Source organism: Nanorana parkeri, unplaced genomic scaffold (genome assembly GCF_000935625.1).
Source record: "Nanorana parkeri isolate BGI_ZX_2015 unplaced genomic scaffold, ASM93562v1 scaffold127, whole genome shotgun sequence".
NCBI lineage: Eukaryota > Metazoa > Chordata > Amphibia > Anura > Dicroglossidae > Nanorana > Nanorana parkeri.
In genome coordinates this window covers 1,962,112-1,985,947 of record NW_017306395.1, presented here as the reverse complement: position 1 = coordinate 1,985,947, position 23,836 = coordinate 1,962,112, and the positions used below count along the sequence as shown (strand labels likewise).

Below are 23,836 nucleotides of genomic sequence, written 5' to 3'. Positions count from 1 at the left end.
TAACAGTGCTGAAGGCAAGACAATGCTCTTTATCTACAGGTTAGGTGGTGGAGGGTCAGATGTCATGCCTTGCAGGAGGTGGTAACTGATGAGGCAGCTCTTGATGGACCAGGCCAGACCCATGAGCAAAAACCATTAAAGTGTGGAATATTATCACCAAAATTATCATTTTAATTCTTTCCATGGAAATTTCAGTTTTGGAATCAGATGGTTTCTAGCCAGCTTGCCATATAATGCTTAGTCTTTCCTGGATGATATTCCAGTGCAGTAACTTAAAATCACCCAAGAATGTAAGAGCGATCTATTAAAAAGGCATCTTTAGTTGTACCAAAGCCATTTCTAAACATCTCCAAGTTATAATGTGGTCACCTTTCTAAATGGAGCCATTAATATTAAAGTTCTGAGTGAAACAAGCAACCAGGAGCTGCACTATATAGAAATCAGTACTAGCTAAGTGCACCTTATCCACTGATCTAGTAGTTCAGCTGTATTTGGCTGCACCATGTGTTTCTGCTTCAAAAAAGTTCACATATGCAACACGAAACCAACATTGTCATGGTCACGATCTCAGCACATGTCACTAGTGGATGCGGCCCGTTGAGGAGCAAACTGAGCTGCACATGTTGAGGGTGGAACTTTCTGCTTCATTTTCTATGTCCGGCTCTGCTGCACCTTCTGCTTCTGCCTCATCTGTAGATTCCATTCCTGATCGGGATCCCATATCTGCAGTCTTCTTTAGCCTAACCAAAAAGATAATAATAGAATTTACATGCATTTATAAAAAAGGATTATGTGTCCATAATTGGCAATATATTAAATAGGATCCGGGCACCTTCTGGGTTTAAAGATGGGCGCCGCCATTCGCAGCAGCCATCTTTAAAAACTTAATATGACATGGAGACCAGCGGGACATCGGAGGCCCGTGTGGAGCACCTCAGGGGAGAGCCTGCAGTGTGCGGGCCCCGACAACCACCACCTAGGCTCCTGTGACACCAGGGAGGCCTGTGCATGGCCTCTGTGTAGGTTTGCCATCATTGGCTTCAACGGGGGATCAGGAAGGATCTTTTTTATGTTCATCAGATCATAGCTTTATATGGGTTTTGCCTTTCTCTGGATCAACTGCACGTTTATGGTTGTGAGGATGCAAAATGTTAAATTTGTCTTTGGTTTGAACTGATTTTGTAGCTATTTATGAATCATTTCCTGAAAACCTCTACCCCCAAGAGTTATTGCCTCTTCTATATCTAGATCCTGCCATAGCTTGATGTGTGCACGTTTTTATTATCCCAACCTAATTACTACAATGCTGACTCAGAGCTACGAAGAAGGCTCAGTCTGTCCTGATGATATTATTAACATGTGATGCTTGCCAGTACCAGGAAAGAAGATTAAATTACCTGGAAACATTATTTTATTACCACAAAGCATTATTCTATTACCAGGCAATTAGGGGGAGAAAGTACCAGACAAAGGAGGATACTGATCCATTTACAGCACAAGATTGAGGAATAAGGTGTGTGGTTCTACATGAAGAGAAGCTCTGGCTTTTCCAAAATGACAGTGCAAAGAGAAAGGACATTGTGCAACGGGCATTAACCTACAGCAAGTCGCCTAAAAGTAAATCACTAAGACATGAATGCTGCTTGGCTGCGATAAATCAATGCATTTTATTCTTTGTCTCACTGAATAATCAGCATGTTAATTGTGGACCAACTTTTTTTTAACAATATGACTGGGAAAAAGCCTGCAAATGAAATCGTTTTTTTCGATGTTATTCCATATACAACAATGCATGAAAGTTTATCTAAATCCCAAAACAAAAAATAAATATATTGCAGCTTATCAGTCTTTAGATGTGGTGGCTGCCTTTGTTTTAATATTTCAGGGTTTTGTCCTGGAAGTGTGTTAGGACTATAGAACATCTACCCTTCTCCTCATCTCCATAACATGGGAGAGTAGGAATTCTGCAGTCCACAGAAGGTAATTGGGCAGAGCTGATAACACTTGAGATTTGAAGCTCACTTGAGTTATAAGCTCGCTGGATATCTGGCAGGATCAACAGGTATTTTTCTTGCACTTATCAAATAGATCTAACAAAAGGCTTTCAATATTATATTTAAAAGAGAACTATGGGGTAAGTGTTTTTCCCCATAGTTATCTTAAGGGTTACGGGAGGACATATACCAGCATCCTCCTGTGAGCCAAAGCTCAGTATATAGCGAGCTACAGCTCGCGGTATACTGAGACCGCCGCAGCCGGGGCGGATCCCCACAATGCTGTTGAGATCCAACTAGCTGCGTGAGTGACAGTGGGCTCTGCCTATCTAGAAGCAAAGCCAGCTGTGCCCGCCCCCTCCCCCATTCGTTCCTCCAGTCAGCGATGGAGGATCGGAGTGGGGAGGGGGGGAGGAATCCCTGCAGGGAGCCGTGACTGACAGTCACCGCTCTCTGCAGGGAGATGATCAAGAAGTGAGTGAGCAACGGTATGTGTTCACTCACTTTCCGATCTATTGAGCCAACGTGTGACAGTTTCATTGTCACACGTCGGCTCCAACTATGAGGATGAGTGATTTTCACTCACCTCATAGTTCTCCTTTAAAGGACCAAAAGAAAGCAGATAAAATGTGACAGTTCACTTTACATACAGTATACTGCAACAAACTATTCTATTGTCAGACTCCACTTCACTCCAACTGAGTGGAGAGAATGGGAGAATGGTACTGAACACCGTGCCACCTTCAATTCCAGAATTTGCAAGCTGTTTAAAGAAAACTGTCAGGTTTAAATCTCATGTCAGCCAGAGAATGTGACACATTTGACAAGCCACAGCTCCAATTAAGACACATTTTACAGAAAGCTAACAAGCTAGAAGGTATGCAGGGCAATATAAACCTTTACTAACCCAGGGTTTTCAAAAGACTCCTACAGTATATTAACCTAATACAGACCTCCCAGAGTGAACTTTAATCCATATTCCATAGCTCCTACGGTAATGGAGTTACCTGTCTAAAAGTGGATACTCTAATGTATAAGAAGATACCAGTCAATTGAACACCAACCATGCCTGGTTTACAAGGTCCAGAAAGCTGATAAGATGCATGGAACCACCTAAGACAAGCATACATCAGAGCCATATTTAGTATCTAACAAATCGTAAGTTAATTTGGTTAAATAATCTGCTGGTTGTTATTTTGTGAAAGCTTGTCCAATGGTAGTTTATATATACCCAGGACAGTTGGCTTTGAGGGTGTGCACACCAACAGCACACCATTTGGACCCTTTAATTGGAAGGATTTAATTCTGTATCCCCCTCTCCAGGGTCAAAAAAAAAGTTGTTTCATTTGGCAGCTGGAGCTCTCTTTAATATCAAAACTACCAAGGATACTGAGAGAGCCACACTGATGAGGGCCACCTCTGCTATATCGGATTAGACTTAAGGGTTATTCACAAAAGGGTGAAGGGTTTGGAGAAGGCAGGAGAAGTGAACAATCAAGGCCAAAATAGCTGATTAGGAAACATTCTGTAATTCAGCTCACTTTCCAGTTCAGCTATTTTGTCCTAGATTGTTCACTTCTCCTGCCTTCTCCAAACTCTTCACCCTTCTGTGAATAACCCTGTTAGTCTGCAAGTGATCCAAACTCTGCACTGATACAAGACTAGACAGACTACACTGTATATACAGTACTTCCATTTTACAACCCTTTTATCTTACTGTAACTTAGTGTCTGTTTTGTAATATCTTTTCTGTAAACATTTATTTTCATTAAAACAATATATCATTAAAGGAGAACTATGGGGTTAAGTCTTTTCCCCATAGTTCTCCTTAGGGTAACGGGAGGACAAACTAGCGTCCTCCCGTCACCCTAGGCTCAGTATACCGCGAGCTGTAGCTCGCGGTATACTGAGACGCCGCAGTATACCGCAAGCTGCTGCTCGCGGTATACTGAGACACCGCAGCTGAAGCGGATCCCGACAACTGTGCCGGGATCCGCCCAGCTGCGTGAGTGACAGCTGGCTCTGCCTATCTAAAGGCAGAGCCAGCTGTTCCTGCCCCTCCAGTCAACGCTGGCGGATCGGAGCGGGTAGGGGGGAATCCAGCCCCTCCCCTGTCATGGCAGAGAGCCGTGACAGGATCGAGAGGTGAGCGAACGCCGGTATCTGTTCGCTCACCTCCCGATCTACTGAGCTGACCTGTGACAGTCTCATCACAGGTCGGCTAGAACTATGAGGTGAGTGCTTTTCACTCACCTCATAGTTCTCCTTTAAGCTGAATGTCTGAATGCTCTAAAGAGAAATGAAAGAATGTATGCCTATTTGAAGAAGCTACTGTAGTGTACATTTTGTTACATTCCTGTTTTGGTGTGGCAGGGAGAGATACAGATATTTTTAAAGTTCAGAATCACAACAGTGGATGCTGTGAATGATGCGTGTTTCCTTCAAAACCTGTGGTGGTGGCTACTACCGGTATGTGTGCAAAGCGTTAACTGATTAGTTAACCTGCGCAAGTGGCAATCACTCTCAGTCTCCTGCAAGCTAGAAAATGTACGTGCCGGGTGAGGCTGAGAGCGTAATTGTCACAGGTGTCTAATAAAGTACTTCCTTATCCTGATAGTACTAACATCATAAAGTTTAAATTCTACAGCTGCATTCTCTTAGTTCCCACATGGAGAGTTAGAGGCCCTTAGGGCAGGTTCACACCATTTTCAAGACCAGATCAGAAAATGGTGTGAACCTGCCCGCAGTTCCAGTGCAATCCAGACCAGACAAAATGAGACCTGCCGTATTTTCCTGGTCTGGTCTGTAATGGACTGCGCTGGTCGGAACAGAGGCCAGAAACAGCATAGGGATACATTAGGATGCATTTTGGGTCCGGGAAACAACCTGGTCTAGAGATGATCTGGATGTGGTGTGAATGGGCTCTAAAGATTGTTATTGCTGGTGGGCTGATCAGGTGCAGAAATCTTATCAGAGGGTAATTTACCTTGCCAGCATCTACCCAAAAGTAAAAATGTTGGTTTTGTGTGGACTACTTTTTAAACATAGATAGTTACATAGTATTTGAGGTTGATTAAAGACACAGGCCCATCAAGTTCAACCTATTGCGTGCATGTATGTGATTCTGCAAGTGTATGAGTCCCCGTGTGATCTTGTTTTTAATGGTACCTGTACTCCTGTATGTTACGGTCTCTGAGGAAATTGTCCAAATGCTTTTTGAATGATTCAACACTCTCAGCTGATACCACTGCTTGTGGCAGCGGGTTCCAGACCCGAACCACGCTTACATTCATAATCTGGAAGTTGCTCTGGAGTTAAAACATTGCAAAGCAGTTTTAAAGAGAAAAGGGTTTTCTACTTACTTTTCACGATTAAAAATTACAAATTCTTGTTGAAGGCCATCTAGACATTCCTGGAGGTAGTCGTCCTGTTTAAAATAAATTTACAGTGTTTTAAAACATTTTTTATGTCTGTTTTGAAATTTTACATTTTTGTTGTTCATATTTACCAGAAAAAAAATGAAACTATGCAAATTATTACTTCATATTTTTTACATGCGAGGCAACATGGCACCACTTCTGCAGTGTAATTTACTACTGTGCAGTAAATAGCATTCAGTCCCCTGCTATTTAGATCTATTCACAGCACACAAAAAGTCAAAGGAGGGTCACATCTTCCTTCCTTCCTCCCTGTTCTCCAGCTTACACAAAGCCATATAGATTTTCAATTGCAAACAATCAAAAAGAGAGCGGCAGTGCTGATTGGTGTGTCATGAATACAGTGTGTATGAAATGCTTATTTGTGAAATATTTGATACAAATAATAAAAACAATTGTTGAAATATGTTTTTACACAGGCAATGAAAACATATAATATATCAAATTTCCATCTTTTAAACATGAAGACCAGTTTTTTTTTATCTTTGAACTGAAAACAGTATAGTTTCTGATTGAATCATTTGTCCTTCAAGTACACCTTTCTTTTGCCTATGCAAAAGGTGCACCCACCCCCCTCCCCCTATTCTGCATCATACTCTCCTACTGCTCTTCCCCTACTCTCTCCACAAGCACTTTTTAAGATAAGGATAACCTTTGTTTTCTGCTCAGTGATAATGATTATCATTGGCCATAACCACTATCGTTATTACATGTTTACCTAAAAGAGAAGTAATTCAAACCCTGACAATATTGTTGTGATCCACCTGGCTGCCTGTTGACAGCTGGCTCTACCTCTCTAGAGCCAGAGCCAGCTGTCCCTGCCCCCTCCCCTGTCTGCCCCTCCGATGAGTGCTTGAGGAGCAGAGAAGTGATCCCAGCAGGGAGCGATGACTGACAGTCATTGCTCTCTGCAGGGGGGAGACCTTGAGCCGAGCAATCAGCGGTAATGGTCATTCAGGTCTGGGTATATAGAGCCACAGCCAACTGTGCCTGCCCCCTCCCCTGTCTGTCAATTCAATGAGTGCTGGAGGAGCAGAGAAGGGATCCCTGCGGGGAGCGGTGACTGAGAGTCATTGCTTTCTGCAGGGGGGAGATTGTGAGCTGAGCAATCAGCTCTGGGTATATAGAGCCAGCGTCTGACAGCTAAAGGGGGTATATTTTACTCCCCCAATATGTCTCCTTTAATCCAATGCCTGTGCATTCTGTTGCTATAGTGGATGATAAGTATACAATGAATGTAATAAACATGTATGACTTACAGACTGCGAACCGTCTTTACTGTTATCCCTGGACTTGTTCTTGGCCAGCCTTTTCTTCTTTTTATGGAGTGGTCTTGATTCTAAGATCATCTCTTCTAGTTCAAACGTGGGATCACAGTGCAGTCGACCTTTCTACAGAGATAAAGATACTAATAGAAGAGGGCTGCAGCTTATCAGAAAACTACAGCTTTTTATTCCACCGTTTTGCACTTTGCTATATAAAAATAGAACAACATCATCAGATAAGCCATCCAGATGGGAATATTTTAAGACCAAAACAGATTGCTCCACAGTGGAGCAGAGTTTGATTCCCTAAAAAGGTCTTTACCTCGGATTCTAGAAGGTGATATCAAACAACCACTGCCACCAAATTCATGGCAATGAGAGCTTAAAGCTGAACTCCAAGCAGATATAATAGAAACAGCTATGTATTCATGAATACATTATTAAATGTATTTTTAAAATATATACAGCAATTTAAGTACCTGAATATGACTTGGTATTAGCCCCTTGCAATACTTTGTACAGCAGAGCTCAGCACAAGAGCCATTGCAATGTAAAAACAAATTCACATTTATTGATGTATTAATGAATATAGAGCTGCATTAATTTGTGTCTTTTATATCTGCCTAGAGTTTGGCTTTAAAAGCTATCTACTCACCTCTCTCAGATATCATTTATTTAACTGATGTAGTAAAGAGTATTCATAGAAAGAAATTACTTGCATTTGGAACAAAACCTGGTTCCACTTTCTTCTCCAGTATATCTTCCAAGACAACTTCTGATAAATATGTTGATGTCTGAATATCCAGAAGGCAAGAGCAGCGATGTTCAGGGTTCACCGTCAATAGCTATAAGGAAAAAGGTACACACTTTTTTTTAGCTGGCACCCATTTGGGACATACGCTGGAAATCTATTAAAACCTCATACCAGTCTTTCTCAATCTTTTTACGCTGGAGAAACCTTGAGGAAAAAAATTCAGGTCTCAGGGAACCCCTGAAATAATTTTCATCACTTTGGCACCTTTGCCTTGGCACTGCATACTACCATGCTGAAAATAGCCCTGTCATTAAGGACTCAGCAAAGGTAATTATGTCCTAAACCAAACTTGAACCTACAACATGCTTAAACAATTACACATACCCATGTATCATTCCCAGGTGCCACTTTAGGAGGGGCGCCACTAGGTGTGTGGATGGAGAACTTTTCCCTGGGTGACAGAATGTCTAGCTTCCTCACAGGCTGTAATACTTATATGGCATACAATTGATGAGTTGCTGGTGAAGCCATAGCTTGAAGGTTGAGCAAAACACTTCTTGAAAGACCAGTATCCTGATACTGATAATGTCTCTTGAAAGGTCACCAAATTTTCATGTGACGCTTCTTTCCAAAAGTTACTTTTTAAGATCGAAATCAGCCTCTCTCATAATTTTTACTCTGGGGGAACCCTTAAAATATTTTTCAAGTCTCAGGAAAGAACTGCAACAATGATTATTATACCTACAGTTCATGGTATACTAGTGCGATCAATACATTTTAGAATGTTTTAAGTATGAGAATAAACAATAAAGTGTATACCCTCCTGCTCTAAAAATACAGCATTTTCAGCAATCATGTTGAAATTAAATGAGTGATAAGAGAAAAGAAACACTCACGGTCAAAATTGTGGGGTCCCCAAACTTTAGTAGTCAATGTAGACGTGCCACCATGCGTTGGTGGAAAACGAGTCGCCACTGATCATTCCTAAAGGAACCTAGCAACCTCAGGAGGAACCATAGGTTTTGCAGAACCCTGTTTGAGGAAGACTGCTCTATGTAAATCATTGACTACAAAATATCTGAGCATCTTGCTGCCATTTATAAGGACCATCTATAAGACAAAGCCACATGCCAAAGGTAGCTGTTCCTAAAACATTGTTTTCACCACCAGAAGACATTACATTCAATTACCTCACCATCCCAACATCATCCCAAGACAGTCAGATATTGCACAACAGTTTGTATGTCCTGAACACCAGTACACAGAGTGATACATACAATCACTCCAGATAGCCAGACATGTTAAAGTGTATGTTTTAGTGTTGGAGAGAGTAGAAAAGTTATGAAGTTATTTTTTGCTGTCTCTATTCCAGTTGGGAGATTTACCTTTACTTCCTGTCCTGGACACACAGCAGGATTGCTGTGATAACAACTCAATATGTTTGGATTTTCCCTCACTTGCTGTCTTGGTGACAATTAACACCAGGACAAATAGAGGGGAGACTCTCTCCATCAAGGACACAGACAATAAAAGGTCTAGCCTCTCCCAACTCCATTCAAAACTAAAAAAATGTTGTGCCTTTATATATACTTTAAAGGAGAACTATGAGGTGAGTGCTTTTCACTCACCTCATAGTTCTAGCCGACCTGTGACAATGAGACTGTCATAGGTCAGCTCACTGGATCAGGAGGTGAGCGAACACATACCGGGTTCGCTCACCTCTCGATCCTGTCACGGCTCTCTGCCGTGACAGAGGAGGGGCTGGATTCCCCTCTCCCCGCTCAGATCTGCCAGCGTTGACTGGCGGAACGGACGGGGGAGGGGGCGGGTACAGCTGGCTCTGCCTCTAGATAGCTCGCGGTATACTGAGCCTAGGGTGACGGGAGGACGCTAGCTTGTGTCCTCCCGTTACCCTGAGGAGAACTATGGGGAAAAGCCCTGACCCCATAGTTCTCCTTTAAGCACTAAGCCAGATTTTAATAGAGAGCACCCCTAACTAAACTTGAACATTTATAAACTACAAAGCTGTAAATTATTATAAAACATCTGAGTGTGCCGACAGAAAATACTACGGTTTTATTACAGGGCCTCGGTGGAGTCCAGTATGTTTCTGTAAAAGACGGCATAAACAGGATGTGAACTTACAGCATACATTACAGGGATGCATGGACTAACCACAGTCTATAATTTCATCTACTGGGTTAAATACTCAGCTTGGTTCAGATATTAAGATTAAAAAGCTCCCTTCCAGATTGCTCACATACTGTATATAGCAATGGATGGGCCTAATATGTCGGGAGAAGTATTCGAAGAACCTTTAAAGCATGTACTTATCCAGTTTTGTAGAACGATTTATCCTTTCCTAGTTGATTGTATTACAAACACAGTGTATGTCTTTGATATAAATAAAGACTAAAAAAAAAATTAAAAAGCTGCAGCCAGAAAAACTGACAAGTATAATATTGGTTGACTCGTTTCAGCGAAGGAGCCATAGCTTTCAGTCTGTACCCTGTGACAAAAATCCAAGTTCGCTCTCGTGATGGACTACAATCCCACATTAAGTTTATTAAGTTTAATGGATGACCGTGCGGTCACGGAATTGCATACCACCGCCAATGACACTGGCAGTGCCATTTTTTTCTAATGGCACCCATGTTGCACCAGGCAGATTGTGTGGTTTCCCGCCGCATTACCACCCATGCAATCGCGCATGATCGCGATTCAAAAAGGCGTACGGTGCGTGTTGCAAAAAGAGTACCTTTTATTTCAGCAATTGTTGTGTGGATATAACCCCATTGAAATCAATGGGGCCGCGTGGCAATTGCTGTGTGCAATCGTGCACGGTCGCGCAGTCGCAGCATGCGTGTCCCGGGATCACCGATATCTAAACCTAGTCTAATGGTAAAAAGCAAAGTCACTGGTTTCCCACCTACTATGGGATAGTTCAACTTGAATGGCTGTACTGCTCATTGACAAGAGAATAGGGGAAAGAAATGTAAAGGAGAAACAGGAGAAAGAAGAGATAGAAGAGGAAGGGCAAAATGGACGGCGAGAGATACAACAAAGTGGGAGAGGGAGCAACTCAGAAACAATTCAATCAGAAATAAATATGACAGACAGTCAACCAGACAGGAAACTCAGCAAAAGATGCCCCATATTTCTTTTATAAAAGGCTCCCTAAATGGTGATGTAGTTGTCATTTGTAACTGACAAAGCAGTCTCTTTTACACTACTTAGTTTTCACCAGTAGATGTCACTGGTGAATTACCACATTTCCCAAATAATGTTCAATTTGAGTCCATTTCACAAAAGAAAGGACACGTTTTTCAATACTCCATGCTATTTATGTACAATACGTATGAGATCTTCCCAAACTCTAAATCCATTCTAGGTAGCACCTGTCCGCAATCCATTACTGCATGTATAATTTTAAACCAATCAAGTCATTTCTCGGCTTTGTGCAATAAAAAAAAAAATCCAAAATCCACTTTGTTTTTCTTTAAAGCCAGACTATTCTTTCAGAGCCGTGTGTCACAGTGGGATACAAAAACACTATATTTCATGCTTCAATCACGGATTGCCAAACTAGTTATTTTCAGCTTTTAGAAAGGCCAATTTCACAGGAGTCTAAGTTTTCCAGCTAGGCATCAAGTGCACACTTTATTAAACGAAGCGTGCCTTGAAATTGCCATAGACTGTGCTCAAATTGAATGTCCATATTCATACAAAATATTTTGAATGTGGCAGAAAATTCCATTCATGGATATGATTGCCATGGTAAAAAAAAAAGAAGTAAAAGTATAAAGCTTTATAGTACAAGTAATAATAACATCAGGAACAAATTGTGTTAACTAAATAGTAACCTGTCCTAAAAAGGAGATTAATTCCAAATGTTTTACCAAAAATAGGTGACTATTTAACAGGAAACAAGTCTGCATTTGAACATTATACCTAAAAAGGGTGTCTATGGTTAAAAACTAAAAATAAATATGTATTTCTATATTGAATTTCCATAAGTTATATTCCACTCCTAATAGCCATATTGATCTCGAAGTTTGTAAACTTAATTATTGAAGATGCTCATGGGATGCACTTCCATTTCACTCAGCCCTATGAATATGTGTCACAACTGTCACAATGTCCGCTTGACTCAACTCCTGCCCCCCCTCTCTCACAGTGAGCACAGGAAATGCCCACAGTGTAACACCATCAGTGCTTGCTGGAAGCAATGCATGATGGGCTATATAGTCTTGAGAATTTGAGTTTGCATCACATCAAGCTGCAGAGAAGGAGATGCAAAGCACACTGGGAATCCAGAAAGTTGGTGAAAGCGATGGGCAAATGTAAGGCAGCACTCACTACATAAAAGGGATCAAAAACAGTATGTATTCCTAGTACAATGCTGATGTTATGACAGGATAGTATATAATGGGACTGTAGAACTCCTTCAAAGTGTATGTGTGGTGATAGGAAATCTCTACAAGGTGAGAGGAACCCCTCTCTTAAACTGACCATATACCATGTAATCAGATTGTACAATCTCTGTACAATCCCCTTTAAATCTTCCAAAACTATGAAATATAAGGACAGACCTAAACAATCTAAAGTATAAACAAGAAAGTGCAAACCACACAAATTCTCCTGTTTTCTGTCCACGCCCTCCTTCTGTCCACGCTTCTTCTGCACTTCGGGTCAGCTGAACATGCTGAGCATGTTCAGCTGACCCGAAGCCACATGAAGCAAGCCGATGTACGGCTGATTTCAGCCGATGTATGGCTGAAATTAGCCGTACCAGCCTGAAGTGAATAGCCGAACAGTGTTCGGCTCACTTCACTTCAGATAGGTCATTCACTCGGCTGCCCTCGGCAGCTTCGTGAATAGACCCCTAAGATAGAATGAAAGTTGGCTATTTTAAGAGGGCATTTCGAGTAGTGTAGGAAATATGTGTTACAAATGTTATGAAAGCAATTTTCAACCAATCTTCACTGCAATTTTGAACTCTGAAATTGAAACCCAGAAAAGATTGAAACTGCGGTTGACAGATTGCTGTGGACTGTTTAATACTATGGATTTGTGTTTTCAGTCAAAGTCGTTGAAGAAGCTTTTACAATCAACTTAAAGCATATGACTAACTTAAAGCACTTAAAGGAACCTGTGAAAATGAACCAGCCATGTGGTTATTTAGCCCATTGATAATAATAAGATGAAATATCTGTTTTAGGAGGATTGGCCCTTGAACCCAAACAAAAGCTGCTTGAATCAATGAAAGATCTGCAAAGTATTTTTATGGTACGGGAAAAAACAGCTTTCTTGCCCCCTTGGCCCATTTTCTTGGTTCTAAGCACATACAGTCAGACTCCATTTTCATCTTTTTTTGAAAAAGCATTATTTTGTAATGTTTGACCAATATTTGTACATGTTTCTTATTTTCCCTTGCTTTGTTCAGTGCCACTGTAAATAAAGATCTCCAATATTATCAAGTAATAATTATGATGATTTTCTGCATTCTGCAATCAGAGATGTAGTCCAGTCCCTGTATATATTCTCTTTATATTCTATTGTCTGATGTACAGTAGCTGCAACATTCCTGCCCAATGTCTACATTAAATGTATCATTATTTCTAGAGGAATATATTCTGTGTATCCTAAAATGAACAAAAATTGAACAATGGCAACAATCTTTTGAATATTTGAAGTCTTTATTAAAAAACAAACAACTGCAGCAGCAGATGCATTTCGCTATCTGCTGTCCAAAAACAGGAGCTGCAATTCTCAATAAACAAGATTTCATTGCCTCAGGGCTTCACCATTGGAGCAGGAGAAGTCACGAACCTCTCGCTTGCACATCTCTTTCTTACTCAGGCTTCTTCCTATGCACCTGCCAAATATCTTGATGGAGGATGAATGGAAAATGAAGGACATAGAAACAGATTTTTGTCCAGGCCGGGTCAGAAGGCTCGTGGATGATAACAGCAGCAGCCTGGACCACTGGCGTACTAGCGTGAGATCTTTGGGGTTGATTTACTAAAGGCAAATAGGCTGTTCACTTTGCAAGGGAATTTTTACTTTACATAGTGCTTATAGCATTTTTGCAGATCGCACTGGACCAGAACGCAGGCACTAATGTTTCATGCATTCGGGTGCAGGCACTGTGGGCAGGGGGTGTGGCTGCAGTGCCATTGACTTCAATGCACCGCCACGTCCCCTCCCGTCTCTGAACACAGGGAGCCGTTCGGCTTGTGTTCCAGTACGTTCCAAACGCTCTGGACATAGTGAGTTTGACTTACTAAAGGCAAACAGGCTGTTCATATAGCAAGGGAATTTCTATTAGCCTAGTGAATGTGGTGACTTCCATCATACAATCATGTACAAGAAAAAATAATTGTTAAAAAATGTTCCTTGCACATGATTGGGTATTCTTTGCAAAGTGAATTTGGTAAAGTCTTGTTAGTTCCCAGGTGCCACTTTAGGAGGGGCGCCACTAGGTGTGTGGATGGAGAACTTTTCCCTGGGTGACAGAATGTCTAGCTTCCTCACAGGCTGTAATACTTATATGGCATACAATTGATGAGTTGCTGGTGAAGCCATAGCTTGAAGGTTGAGCAAAACACTTCTTGAAAGACCAGTATCCTGATACTGATAATGTCTCTTGAAAGGTCACCAAATTTTCATGTGACGCTTCTTTCCAAAAGTTACTTTTTAAGATCGAAATCAGCCTCTCTCATAATTTTTACTCTGGGGGAACCCTTAAAATATTTTTCAAGTCTCAGGAAAGAACTGCAACAATGATTATTATACCTACAGTTCATGGTATACTAGTGCGATCAATACATTTTAGAATGTTTTAAGTATGAGAATAAACAATAAAGTGTATACCCTCCTGCTCTAAAAATACAGCATTTTCAGCAATCATGTTGAAATTAAATGAGTGATAAGAGAAAAGAAACACTCACGGTCAAAATTGTGGGGTCCCCAAACTTTAGTAGTCAATGTAGACGTGCCACCATGCGTTGGTGGAAAACGAGTCGCCACTGATCATTCCTAAAGGAACCTAGCAACCTCAGGAGGAACCATAGGTTTTGCAGAACCCTGTTTGAGGAAGACTGCTCTATGTAAATCATTGACTACAAAATATCTGAGCATCTTGCTGCCATTTATAAGGACCATCTATAAGACAAAGCCACATGCCAAAGGTAGCTGTTCCTAAAACATTGTTTTCACCACCAGAAGACATTACATTCAATTACCTCACCATCCCAACATCATCCCAAGACAGTCAGATATTGCACAACAGTTTGTATGTCCTGAACACCAGTACACAGAGTGATACATACAATCACTCCAGATAGCCAGACATGTTAAAGTGTATGTTTTAGTGTTGGAGAGAGTAGAAAAGTTATGAAGTTATTTTTTGCTGTCTCTATTCCAGTTGGGAGATTTACCTTTACTTCCTGTCCTGGACACACAGCAGGATTGCTGTGATAACAACTCAATATGTTTGGATTTTCCCTCACTTGCTGTCTTGGTGACAATTAACACCAGGACAAATAGAGGGGAGACTCTCTCCATCAAGGACACAGACAATAAAAGGTCTAGCCTCTCCCAACTCCATTCAAAACTAAAAAAATGTTGTGCCTTTATATATACTTTAAAGGAGAACTATGAGGTGAGTGCTTTTCACTCACCTCATAGTTCTAGCCGACCTGTGATAATGAGACTGTCATAGGTCAGCTCACTGGATCAGGAGGTGAGCGAACACATACCGGGTTCGCTCACCTCTCGATCCTGTCACGGCTCTCTGCCGTGACAGAGGAGGGGCTGGATTCCCCTCTCCCCGCTCAGATCTGCCAGCGTTGACTGGCGGAACGGACGGGGGAGGGGGCGGGTACAGCTGGCTCTGCCTCTAGATAGCTCGCGGTATACTGAGCCTAGGGTGACGGGAGGACGCTAGCTTGTGTCCTCCCGTTACCCTGAGGAGAACTATGGGGAAAAGCCCTGACCCCATAGTTCTCCTTTAAGCACTAAGCCAGATTTTAATAGAGAGCACCCCTAACTAAACTTGAACATTTATAAACTACAAAGCTGTAAATTATTATAAAACATCTGAGTGTGCCGACAGAAAATACTACGGTTTTATTACAGGGCCTCGGTGGAGTCCAGTATGTTTCTGTAAAAGACGGCATAAACAGGATGTGAACTTACAGCATACATTACAGGGATGCATGGACTAACCACAGTCTATAATTTCATCTACTGGGTTAAATACTCAGCTTGGTTCAGATATTAAGATTAAAAAGCTCCCTTCCAGATTGCTCACATACTGTATATAGCAATGGATGGGCCTAATATGTCGGGAGAAGTATTCGAAGAACCTTTAAAGCATGTACTTATCCAGTTTTGTAGAACGATTTATCCTTTCCTAGTTGATTGTATTACAAACACAGTGTATGTCTTTGATATAAATAAAGACTAAAAAAAAAATTAAAAAGCTGCAGCCAGAAAAACTGACAAGTATAATATTGGTTGACTCGTTTCAGCGAAGGAGCCATAGCTTTCAGTCTGTACCCTGTGACAAAAATCCAAGTTCGCTCTCGTGATGGACTACAATCCCACATTAAGTTTATTAAGTTTAATGGATGACCGTGCGGTCACGGAATTGCATACCACCGCCAATGACACTGGCAGTGCCATTTTTTTCTAATGGCACCCATGTTGCACCAGGCAGATTGTGTGGTTTCCCGCCGCATTACCACCCATGCAATCGCGCATGATCGCGATTCAAAAAGGCGTACGGTGCGTGTTGCAAAAAGAGTACCTTTTATTTCAGCAATTGTTGTGTGGATATAACCCCATTGAAATCAATGGGGCCGCGTGGCAATTGCTGTGTGCAATCGTGCACGGTCGCGCAGTCGCAGCATGCGTGTCCCGGGATCACCGATATCTAAACCTAGTCTAATGGTAAAAAGCAAAGTCACTGGTTTCCCACCTACTATGGGATAGTTCAACTTGAATGGCTGTACTGCTCATTGACAAGAGAATAGGGGAAAGAAATGTAAAGGAGAAACAGGAGAAAGAAGAGATAGAAGAGGAAGGGCAAAATGGACGGCGAGAGATACAACAAAGTGGGAGAGGGAGCAACTCAGAAACAATTCAATCAGAAATAAATATGACAGACAGTCAACCAGACAGGAAACTCAGCAAAAGATGCCCCATATTTCTTTTATAAAAGGCTCCCTAAATGGTGATGTAGTTGTCATTTGTAACTGACAAAGCAGTCTCTTTTACACTACTTAGTTTTCACCAGTAGATGTCACTGGTGAATTACCACATTTCCCAAATAATGTTCAATTTGAGTCCATTTCACAAAAGAAAGGACACGTTTTTCAATACTCCATGCTATTTATGTACAATACGTATGAGATCTTCCCAAACTCTAAATCCATTCTAGGTAGCACCTGTCCGCAATCCATTACTGCATGTATAATTTTAAACCAATCAAGTCATTTCTCGGCTTTGTGCAATAAAAAAAAAAATCCAAAATCCACTTTGTTTTTCTTTAAAGCCAGACTATTCTTTCAGAGCCGTGTGTCACAGTGGGATACAAAAACACTATATTTCATGCTTCAATCACGGATTGCCAAACTAGTTATTTTCAGCTTTTAGAAAGGCCAATTTCACAGGAGTCTAAGTTTTCCAGCTAGGCATCAAGTGCACACTTTATTAAACGAAGCGTGCCTTGAAATTGCCATAGACTGTGCTCAAATTGAATGTCCATATTCATACAAAATATTTTGAATGTGGCAGAAAATTCCATTCATGGATATGATTGCCATGGTAAAAAAAAAAGAAGTAAAAGTATAAAGCTTTATAGTACAAGTAATAATAACATCAGGAACAAATTGTGTTAACTAAATAGTAACCTGTCCTAAAAAGGAGATTAATTCCAAATGTTTTACCAAAAATAGGTGACTATTTAACAGGAAACAAGTCTGCATTTGAACATTATACCTAAAAAGGGTGTCTATGGTTAAAAACTAAAAATAAATATGTATTTCTATATTGAATTTCCATAAGTTATATTCCACTCCTAATAGCCATATTGATCTCGAAGTTTGTAAACTTAATTATTGAAGATGCTCATGGGATGCACTTCCATTTCACTCAGCCCTATGAATATGTGTCACAACTGTCACAATGTCCGCTTGACTCAACTCCTGCCCCCCCTCTCTCACAGTGAGCACAGGAAATGCCCACAGTGTAACACCATCAGTGCTTGCTGGAAGCAATGCATGATGGGCTATATAGTCTTGAGAATTTGAGTTTGCATCACATCAAGCTGCAGAGAAGGAGATGCAAAGCACACTGGGAATCCAGAAAGTTGGTGAAAGCGATGGGCAAATGTAAGGCAGCACTCACTACATAAAAGGGATCAAAAACAGTATGTATTCCTAGTACAATGCTGATGTTATGACAGGATAGTATATAATGGGACTGTAGAACTCCTTCAAAGTGTATGTGTGGTGATAGGAAATCTCTACAAGGTGAGAGGAACCCCTCTCTTAAACTGACCATATACCATGTAATCAGATTGTACAATCTCTGTACAATCCCCTTTAAATCTTCCAAAACTATGAAATATAAGGACAGACCTAAACAATCTAAAGTATAAACAAGAAAGTGCAAACCACACAAATTCTCCTGTTTTCTGTCCACGCCCTCCTTCTGTCCACGCTTCTTCTGCACTTCGGGTCAGCTGAACATGCTGAGCATGTTCAGCTGACCCGAAGCCACATGAAGCAAGCCGATGTACGGCTGATTTCAGCCGATGTATGGCTGAAATTAGCCGTACCAGCCTGAAGTGAATAGCCGAACAGTGTTCGGCTCACTTCACTTCAGATAGGTCATTCACTCGGCTGCCCTCGGCAGCTTCGTGAATAGACCCCTAAGATAGAATGAAAGTTGGCTATTTTAAGAGGGCATTTCGAGTAGTGTAGGAAATATGTGTTACAAATGTTATGAAAGCAATTTTCAACCAATCTTCACTGCAATTTTGAACTCTGAAATTGAAACCCAGAAAAGATTGAAACTGCGGTTGACAGATTGCTGTGGACTGTTTAATACTATGGATTTGTGTTTTCAGTCAAAGTCGTTGAAGAAGCTTTTACAATCAACTTAAAGCATATGACTAACTTAAAGCACTTAAAGGAACCTGTGAAAATGAACCAGCCATGTGGTTATTTAGCCCATTGATAATAATAAGATGAAATATCTGTTTTAGGAGGATTGGCCCTTGAACCCAAACAAAAGCTGCTTGAATCAATGAAAGATCTGCAAAGTATTTTTATGGTACGGGAAAAAACAGCTTTCTTGCCCCCTTGGCCCATTTTCTTGGTTCTAAGCACATACAGTCAGACTCCATTTTCATCTTTTTTTGAAAAAGCATTATTTTGTAATGTTTGACCAATATTTGTACATGTTTCTTATTTTCCCTTGCTTTGTTCAGTGCCACTGTAAATAAAGATCTCCAATATTATCAAGTAATAATTATGATGATTTTCTGCATTCTGCAATCAGAGATGTAGTCCAGTCCCTGTATATATTCTCTTTATATTCTATTGTCTGATGTACAGTAGCTGCAACATTCCTGCCCAATGTCTACATTAAATGTATCATTATTTCTAGAGGAATATATTCTGTGTATCCTAAAATGAACAAAAATTGAACAATGGCAACAATCTTTTGAATATTTGAAGTCTTTATTAAAAAACAAACAACTGCAGCAGCAGATGCATTTCGCTATCTGCTGTCCAAAAACAGGAGCTGCAATTCTCAATAAACAAGATTTCATTGCCTCAGGGCTTCACCATTGGAGCAGGAGAAGTCACGAACCTCTCGCTTGCACATCTCTTTCTTACTCAGGCTTCTTCCTATGCACCTGCCAAATATCTTGATGGAGGATGAATGGAAAATGAAGGACATAGAAACAGATTTTTGTCCAGGCCGGGTCAGAAGGCTCGTGGATGATAACAGCAGCAGCCTGGACCACTGGCGTACTAGCGTGAGATCTTTGGGGTTGATTTACTAAAGGCAAATAGGCTGTTCACTTTGCAAGGGAATTTTTACTTTACATAGTGCTTATAGCATTTTTGCAGATCGCACTGGACCAGAACGCAGGCACTAATGTTTCATGCATTCGGGTGCAGGCACTGTGGGCAGGGGGTGTGGCTGCAGTGCCATTGACTTCAATGCACCGCCACGTCCCCTCCCGTCTCTGAACACAGGGAGCCGTTCGGCTTGTGTTCCAGTACGTTCCAAACGCTCTGGACATAGTGAGTTTGACTTACTAAAGGCAAACAGGCTGTTCATATAGCAAGGGAATTTCTATTAGCCTAGTGAATGTGGTGACTTCCATCATACAATCATGTACAAGAAAAAATAATTGTTAAAAAATGTTCCTTGCACATGATTGGGTATTCTTTGCAAAGTGAATTTGGTAAAGTCTTGTTAGTAGTAGGAGGTAGGAGCAATGTCACTGACCCAGAAAGCGAAGAGAACCTTAGCCAATGGAATAAAAAACAGCAATAAAAAAGTTACAGAGGATCAAACCTTTTCCTCAGTAAGTACAAATCTTCAATTTGTAATTTGTTGCCACTATATAAATCCCATATCGAATAAAAATAGTAAAAATGTATGGATTTACAATAATAACTTCAATAAAACTCGCGGTCGTTTATTTCTGTCTGTTTTACATAAAAGAGTTTTGTAATATAGTAACAGTAGGGTGGGGGTGCTCTCCGCACACCTTTCAGCAATCCCGGCCAGTACACAGGGATGGTGCTTGCAGTAACTCCACGGATGGCACCGTGCAAAACGAACAGTGGAAGAAATAGGTCACCAGCACTCAAAAGGTTTAAAGATGAATAAGTCCTTTTTATTGGACCATGGTGTCACGACAATCGAAAAAAGCCAACGTTTCGGGGCCACGCAGGGTCCCTTTCTCAAGGCAGAAAAGGTCACATTTCTTCCACTGTTTGTAATATAGTAAAACATTTTTTAAAAATCTGTACCTTCCGTAACAGTGCAATCATGTCCTTCGACCAGACTGACGAGTACTGGACAGTGATTGTGCTAAACAACTGGACCAGAGATTCCACTGAACTGTTTGAATGGATGTCATATGGTCGCTGTAAAAAAAAAAGAGAATAGAATTAATGTATTGATATATTTTATATTGCGGTAGACTCAATAATAAGTCCCTGACTTTCATTAGTCTGAAGATACCTGTACCACGGAAGAGGGTATGTGAGACAGTGCTGGAACTTTCAAGTGGACAAATCATTTGGGATTTGTGCTAATGGGGATTCAGAGTTCACATTGAGGGTTGCCTATGGCTGCTCAACTCGTGGAGAGCCTCCAAAGTAGTCAATCTCTCAAAGGTGTTGCAATTTTGGTGAATAGGAAGAGATAAGGGTAATAGTATAATAGTGATTTGTTTAAGAAGGAAAGAGACCGATCTTTACCTCAACCTTGTGTTATGGGAAGTGACGGACCAAAGGTAGCTCGTAGATAAAATTGGTCTTGTAATAACAATTCTAAGATTGGTGAATACTGGTGTAAAGATTAAGGGGTGTATTCACTAAGCTGCCGTAGGCAGCCGAGTGAACGACCGACCTGAAGCGAAGTGAGCCGAACGCCGTTCGGCTGTTCCCTTTCAGGTCGGTACGGCTGATTTCAGCCATATATCGGCTGAAATCAGCCGTACATCGGATGGCTTTGTGTCGGCTGAACATGCTCAGCATGTTCGGCCGACCCGAAGTGCAGAAGGAGTTCGACTCAGCCAATCCAACATCTGGATCGGCTAAGCCGAATCTCCGGGAAGGGCTACTCGCTGCTGTTCGGTCTATTCTTATAGATGCCGAACAGCAGTGAGTGAATAGGCTGTGGGACCGAACAGAACAGAAAAATAGTTTAAAAACAACAAAAATAGAAAACAATTTTGCGGAGCTAGCAGTGACAGCTAGCTCCGCCCAACTGTTTTCTATTGGCCAGCGGTTCTGCTGCCGTCAAAAAAAATTTAAAAAACATTTTGCCATAGGAATGCATTGCTAGATTCCTATTGGCGATTTCAATTTGCAATAGCCAATAGCAAACTAGCTATTGCACCCGCCCTCTACTGCAGTCAATCACTAGTGGGGACCTGATGGAGAACTGCAGGTCCCCTCTGCTGATTGACAGCAGCAGTGGGCGGGTGCAATAGCTAGTATGCTATTGGCTATTGCAAATTGAAATAGCCAATAGGAATCTAGCAATGCACTTAACTCTTGTCGAGCAGGGGTCGCCCCACTGTAAGGGTTAGTACCACTGCTGGAGTTCTTCTGTAACTGAACAAGTTGAAAAGAGAAACTGATTGTATTTTAAGCAGAAGACATATTGGCTGTTGAAAATATCAAGGCTAAACAAAGATGATCTAATGTTCGGGCCATGCATGTACTAATGTCATCCAATTACCAGACCATTTCCTAGTAACAATGATAACATCTAACTGGTGTCTAAGGGTACCACACATGTAATTTTAATGATCTGTAAAGTAAAAGTCTTACCCATCCTCGGAGTAACTCAAAGGCCATTATCCCTAATGACCACCAGTCCACCTCAAATGAGTAGCCAGTTCCTCCATTAACAAAAGACTGAAATATTTCTGGAGCTGCAGATAAAATACAAAGCTTAGAGAGTGTAGAGATAGCATGAAAAATTTGATAAAACCAACGCACCGCACACATCAGATAGTCAGGATACATAGCTGCTATGGCAGACGTTTTCACTGGGACTGCAGCTGTACACATTCAAATTAAAACATTTGCAAAATAATACATCTATAGCTCTAATTCGGGGCACTTTGTCAAAGAACTGCCTATAATTTTTCAAGGTTTAATAAAGATAATTCGCTTACTGAAGCCTGGGACACTGAAATAGGGCCTTTAGGAGCTGTGTCTGACTTTACTGGAGCACAGCAGTCACAATGTAACAGTGATTATTAAATCTCTTTACAGTGTAATCCATCAGTATGCAGGCAGATAAAACTGCAAGTGGATTTTTCTACTATAAAAGTTACATACAGCAGCATTCAATGCAGACATATGTATTTCAGAGGTAAGCTTCTTGGCCCTATGCAATGAGCAGTATATTTACCCATTCATTTGTATGTGACAGGACCAGGGATTAAGCTACTAAAACTATGCTTAAATGTTTTAAAGGGTATCTAGGGTCATAAACTAAACACAAATCTGCATTTCCATGTTGAATTTTCTTAAGTTCTATCTCACTCATATTAACCACATGGATCTAGAGGTTTGTAAATTTTCTTATTGAAGATGCCCATTGGATGTACTTCCTCAATGCATTGACACAATTTCATTCAGCCCTGTGAATATGCACTTCCTCCTATCACAACTCACAGAGCCTGCCTTCTGAACTACAACTCAACATCTGGACAATGTAACGTTATCATTGCTTGCTGGAAGCAATGCACGATGGGCCAGGTAGTCTTGAGAAATGAAGATTGCATCACATCAAGCAGCAGGAAAAGAGACGCAAAGCACACTGGGAATCCAGGAAGTAGTTGGAAGTGATGGGCAGACGGAAGGCAGCACTCACTACATAAAAGGGATTTTTTTCAAGTAAGCTATGATTGCATTATCAACAACAACTCTAGTATGTATTCCTATTACAATGCTGATGTTCTAATAGGATAGTGTATGCAGGGACTTTACAACTCCTTTTACAGCTCCACATTGGTATGACCCTTAAAGGATACCTTTTCTGAGAGGAACAGGCTGCCATTGCTACATCTCTTTCTCTCTACCCTCTAGCTTCCATACTATGGGGCTGATTTATTAAAAACAAATAAGCTGATTTTCACTTTGCAAGCAAATTTTCCTTTAGCTCAGTGAATGAGGTGACACTGCTGACTTCCATCATCTAATCGTGTATAAACAGATATGCTGTTTGTTTTTGTTTTCCTTGTACATGATTGGGTATTCTCACCACATGTGCTAGGCTATTGTACGTGATTAGGCATTCTCGCCATATGTACTAAGCTAAGAGTAAATTCCCTTGCAAAGTGAACGGCCTATTTGCCTTTAGTGAATCAACCCCTTTGTGTCCTCAACCATTTACCTACAAGTATGTGAATAAGGACATCAGACTTTACATTGACTTTCCTGATATCCTTACTTGTTGCAGGTCAGTGACTCAAACATTACTGAACCCAGTGGATCAATGTAATAGAGAACACCAGAATGGATTTGGCAATGGCATGGCAGGGTTGTGGCATTTTGTCAATGGCATCAGTCTGGGACGCCTCTGAGATCATTCAGAATTCATTGA

At 41.0% G+C, this 23,836-nt stretch overlaps 1 protein-coding gene across 1 annotated transcript in view; it reads right to left on the bottom strand.

The window, feature by feature from the left end:
* Positions 1-298: 298 nt before the first annotated feature.
* STK32C (serine/threonine kinase 32C) overlaps positions 299-23,836 on the bottom strand; it is a 176,007-nt gene continuing 152,469 nt past the window's right edge. Inside the window, exons 7-12 of the mRNA XM_018553679.1 lie at positions 22,051-22,154; positions 20,518-20,634; positions 7,416-7,541; positions 6,691-6,822; positions 5,357-5,421; positions 299-740 (exon numbers count right to left, since the gene is read on the bottom strand). Coding sequence (XP_018409181.1) covers positions 581-740; positions 5,357-5,421; positions 6,691-6,822; positions 7,416-7,541; positions 20,518-20,634; positions 22,051-22,154 — 704 coding nt within the window. The 3' untranslated portion in view covers positions 299-580. The remainder of the gene's footprint in view (positions 741-5,356; positions 5,422-6,690; positions 6,823-7,415; positions 7,542-20,517; positions 20,635-22,050; positions 22,155-23,836) is intronic.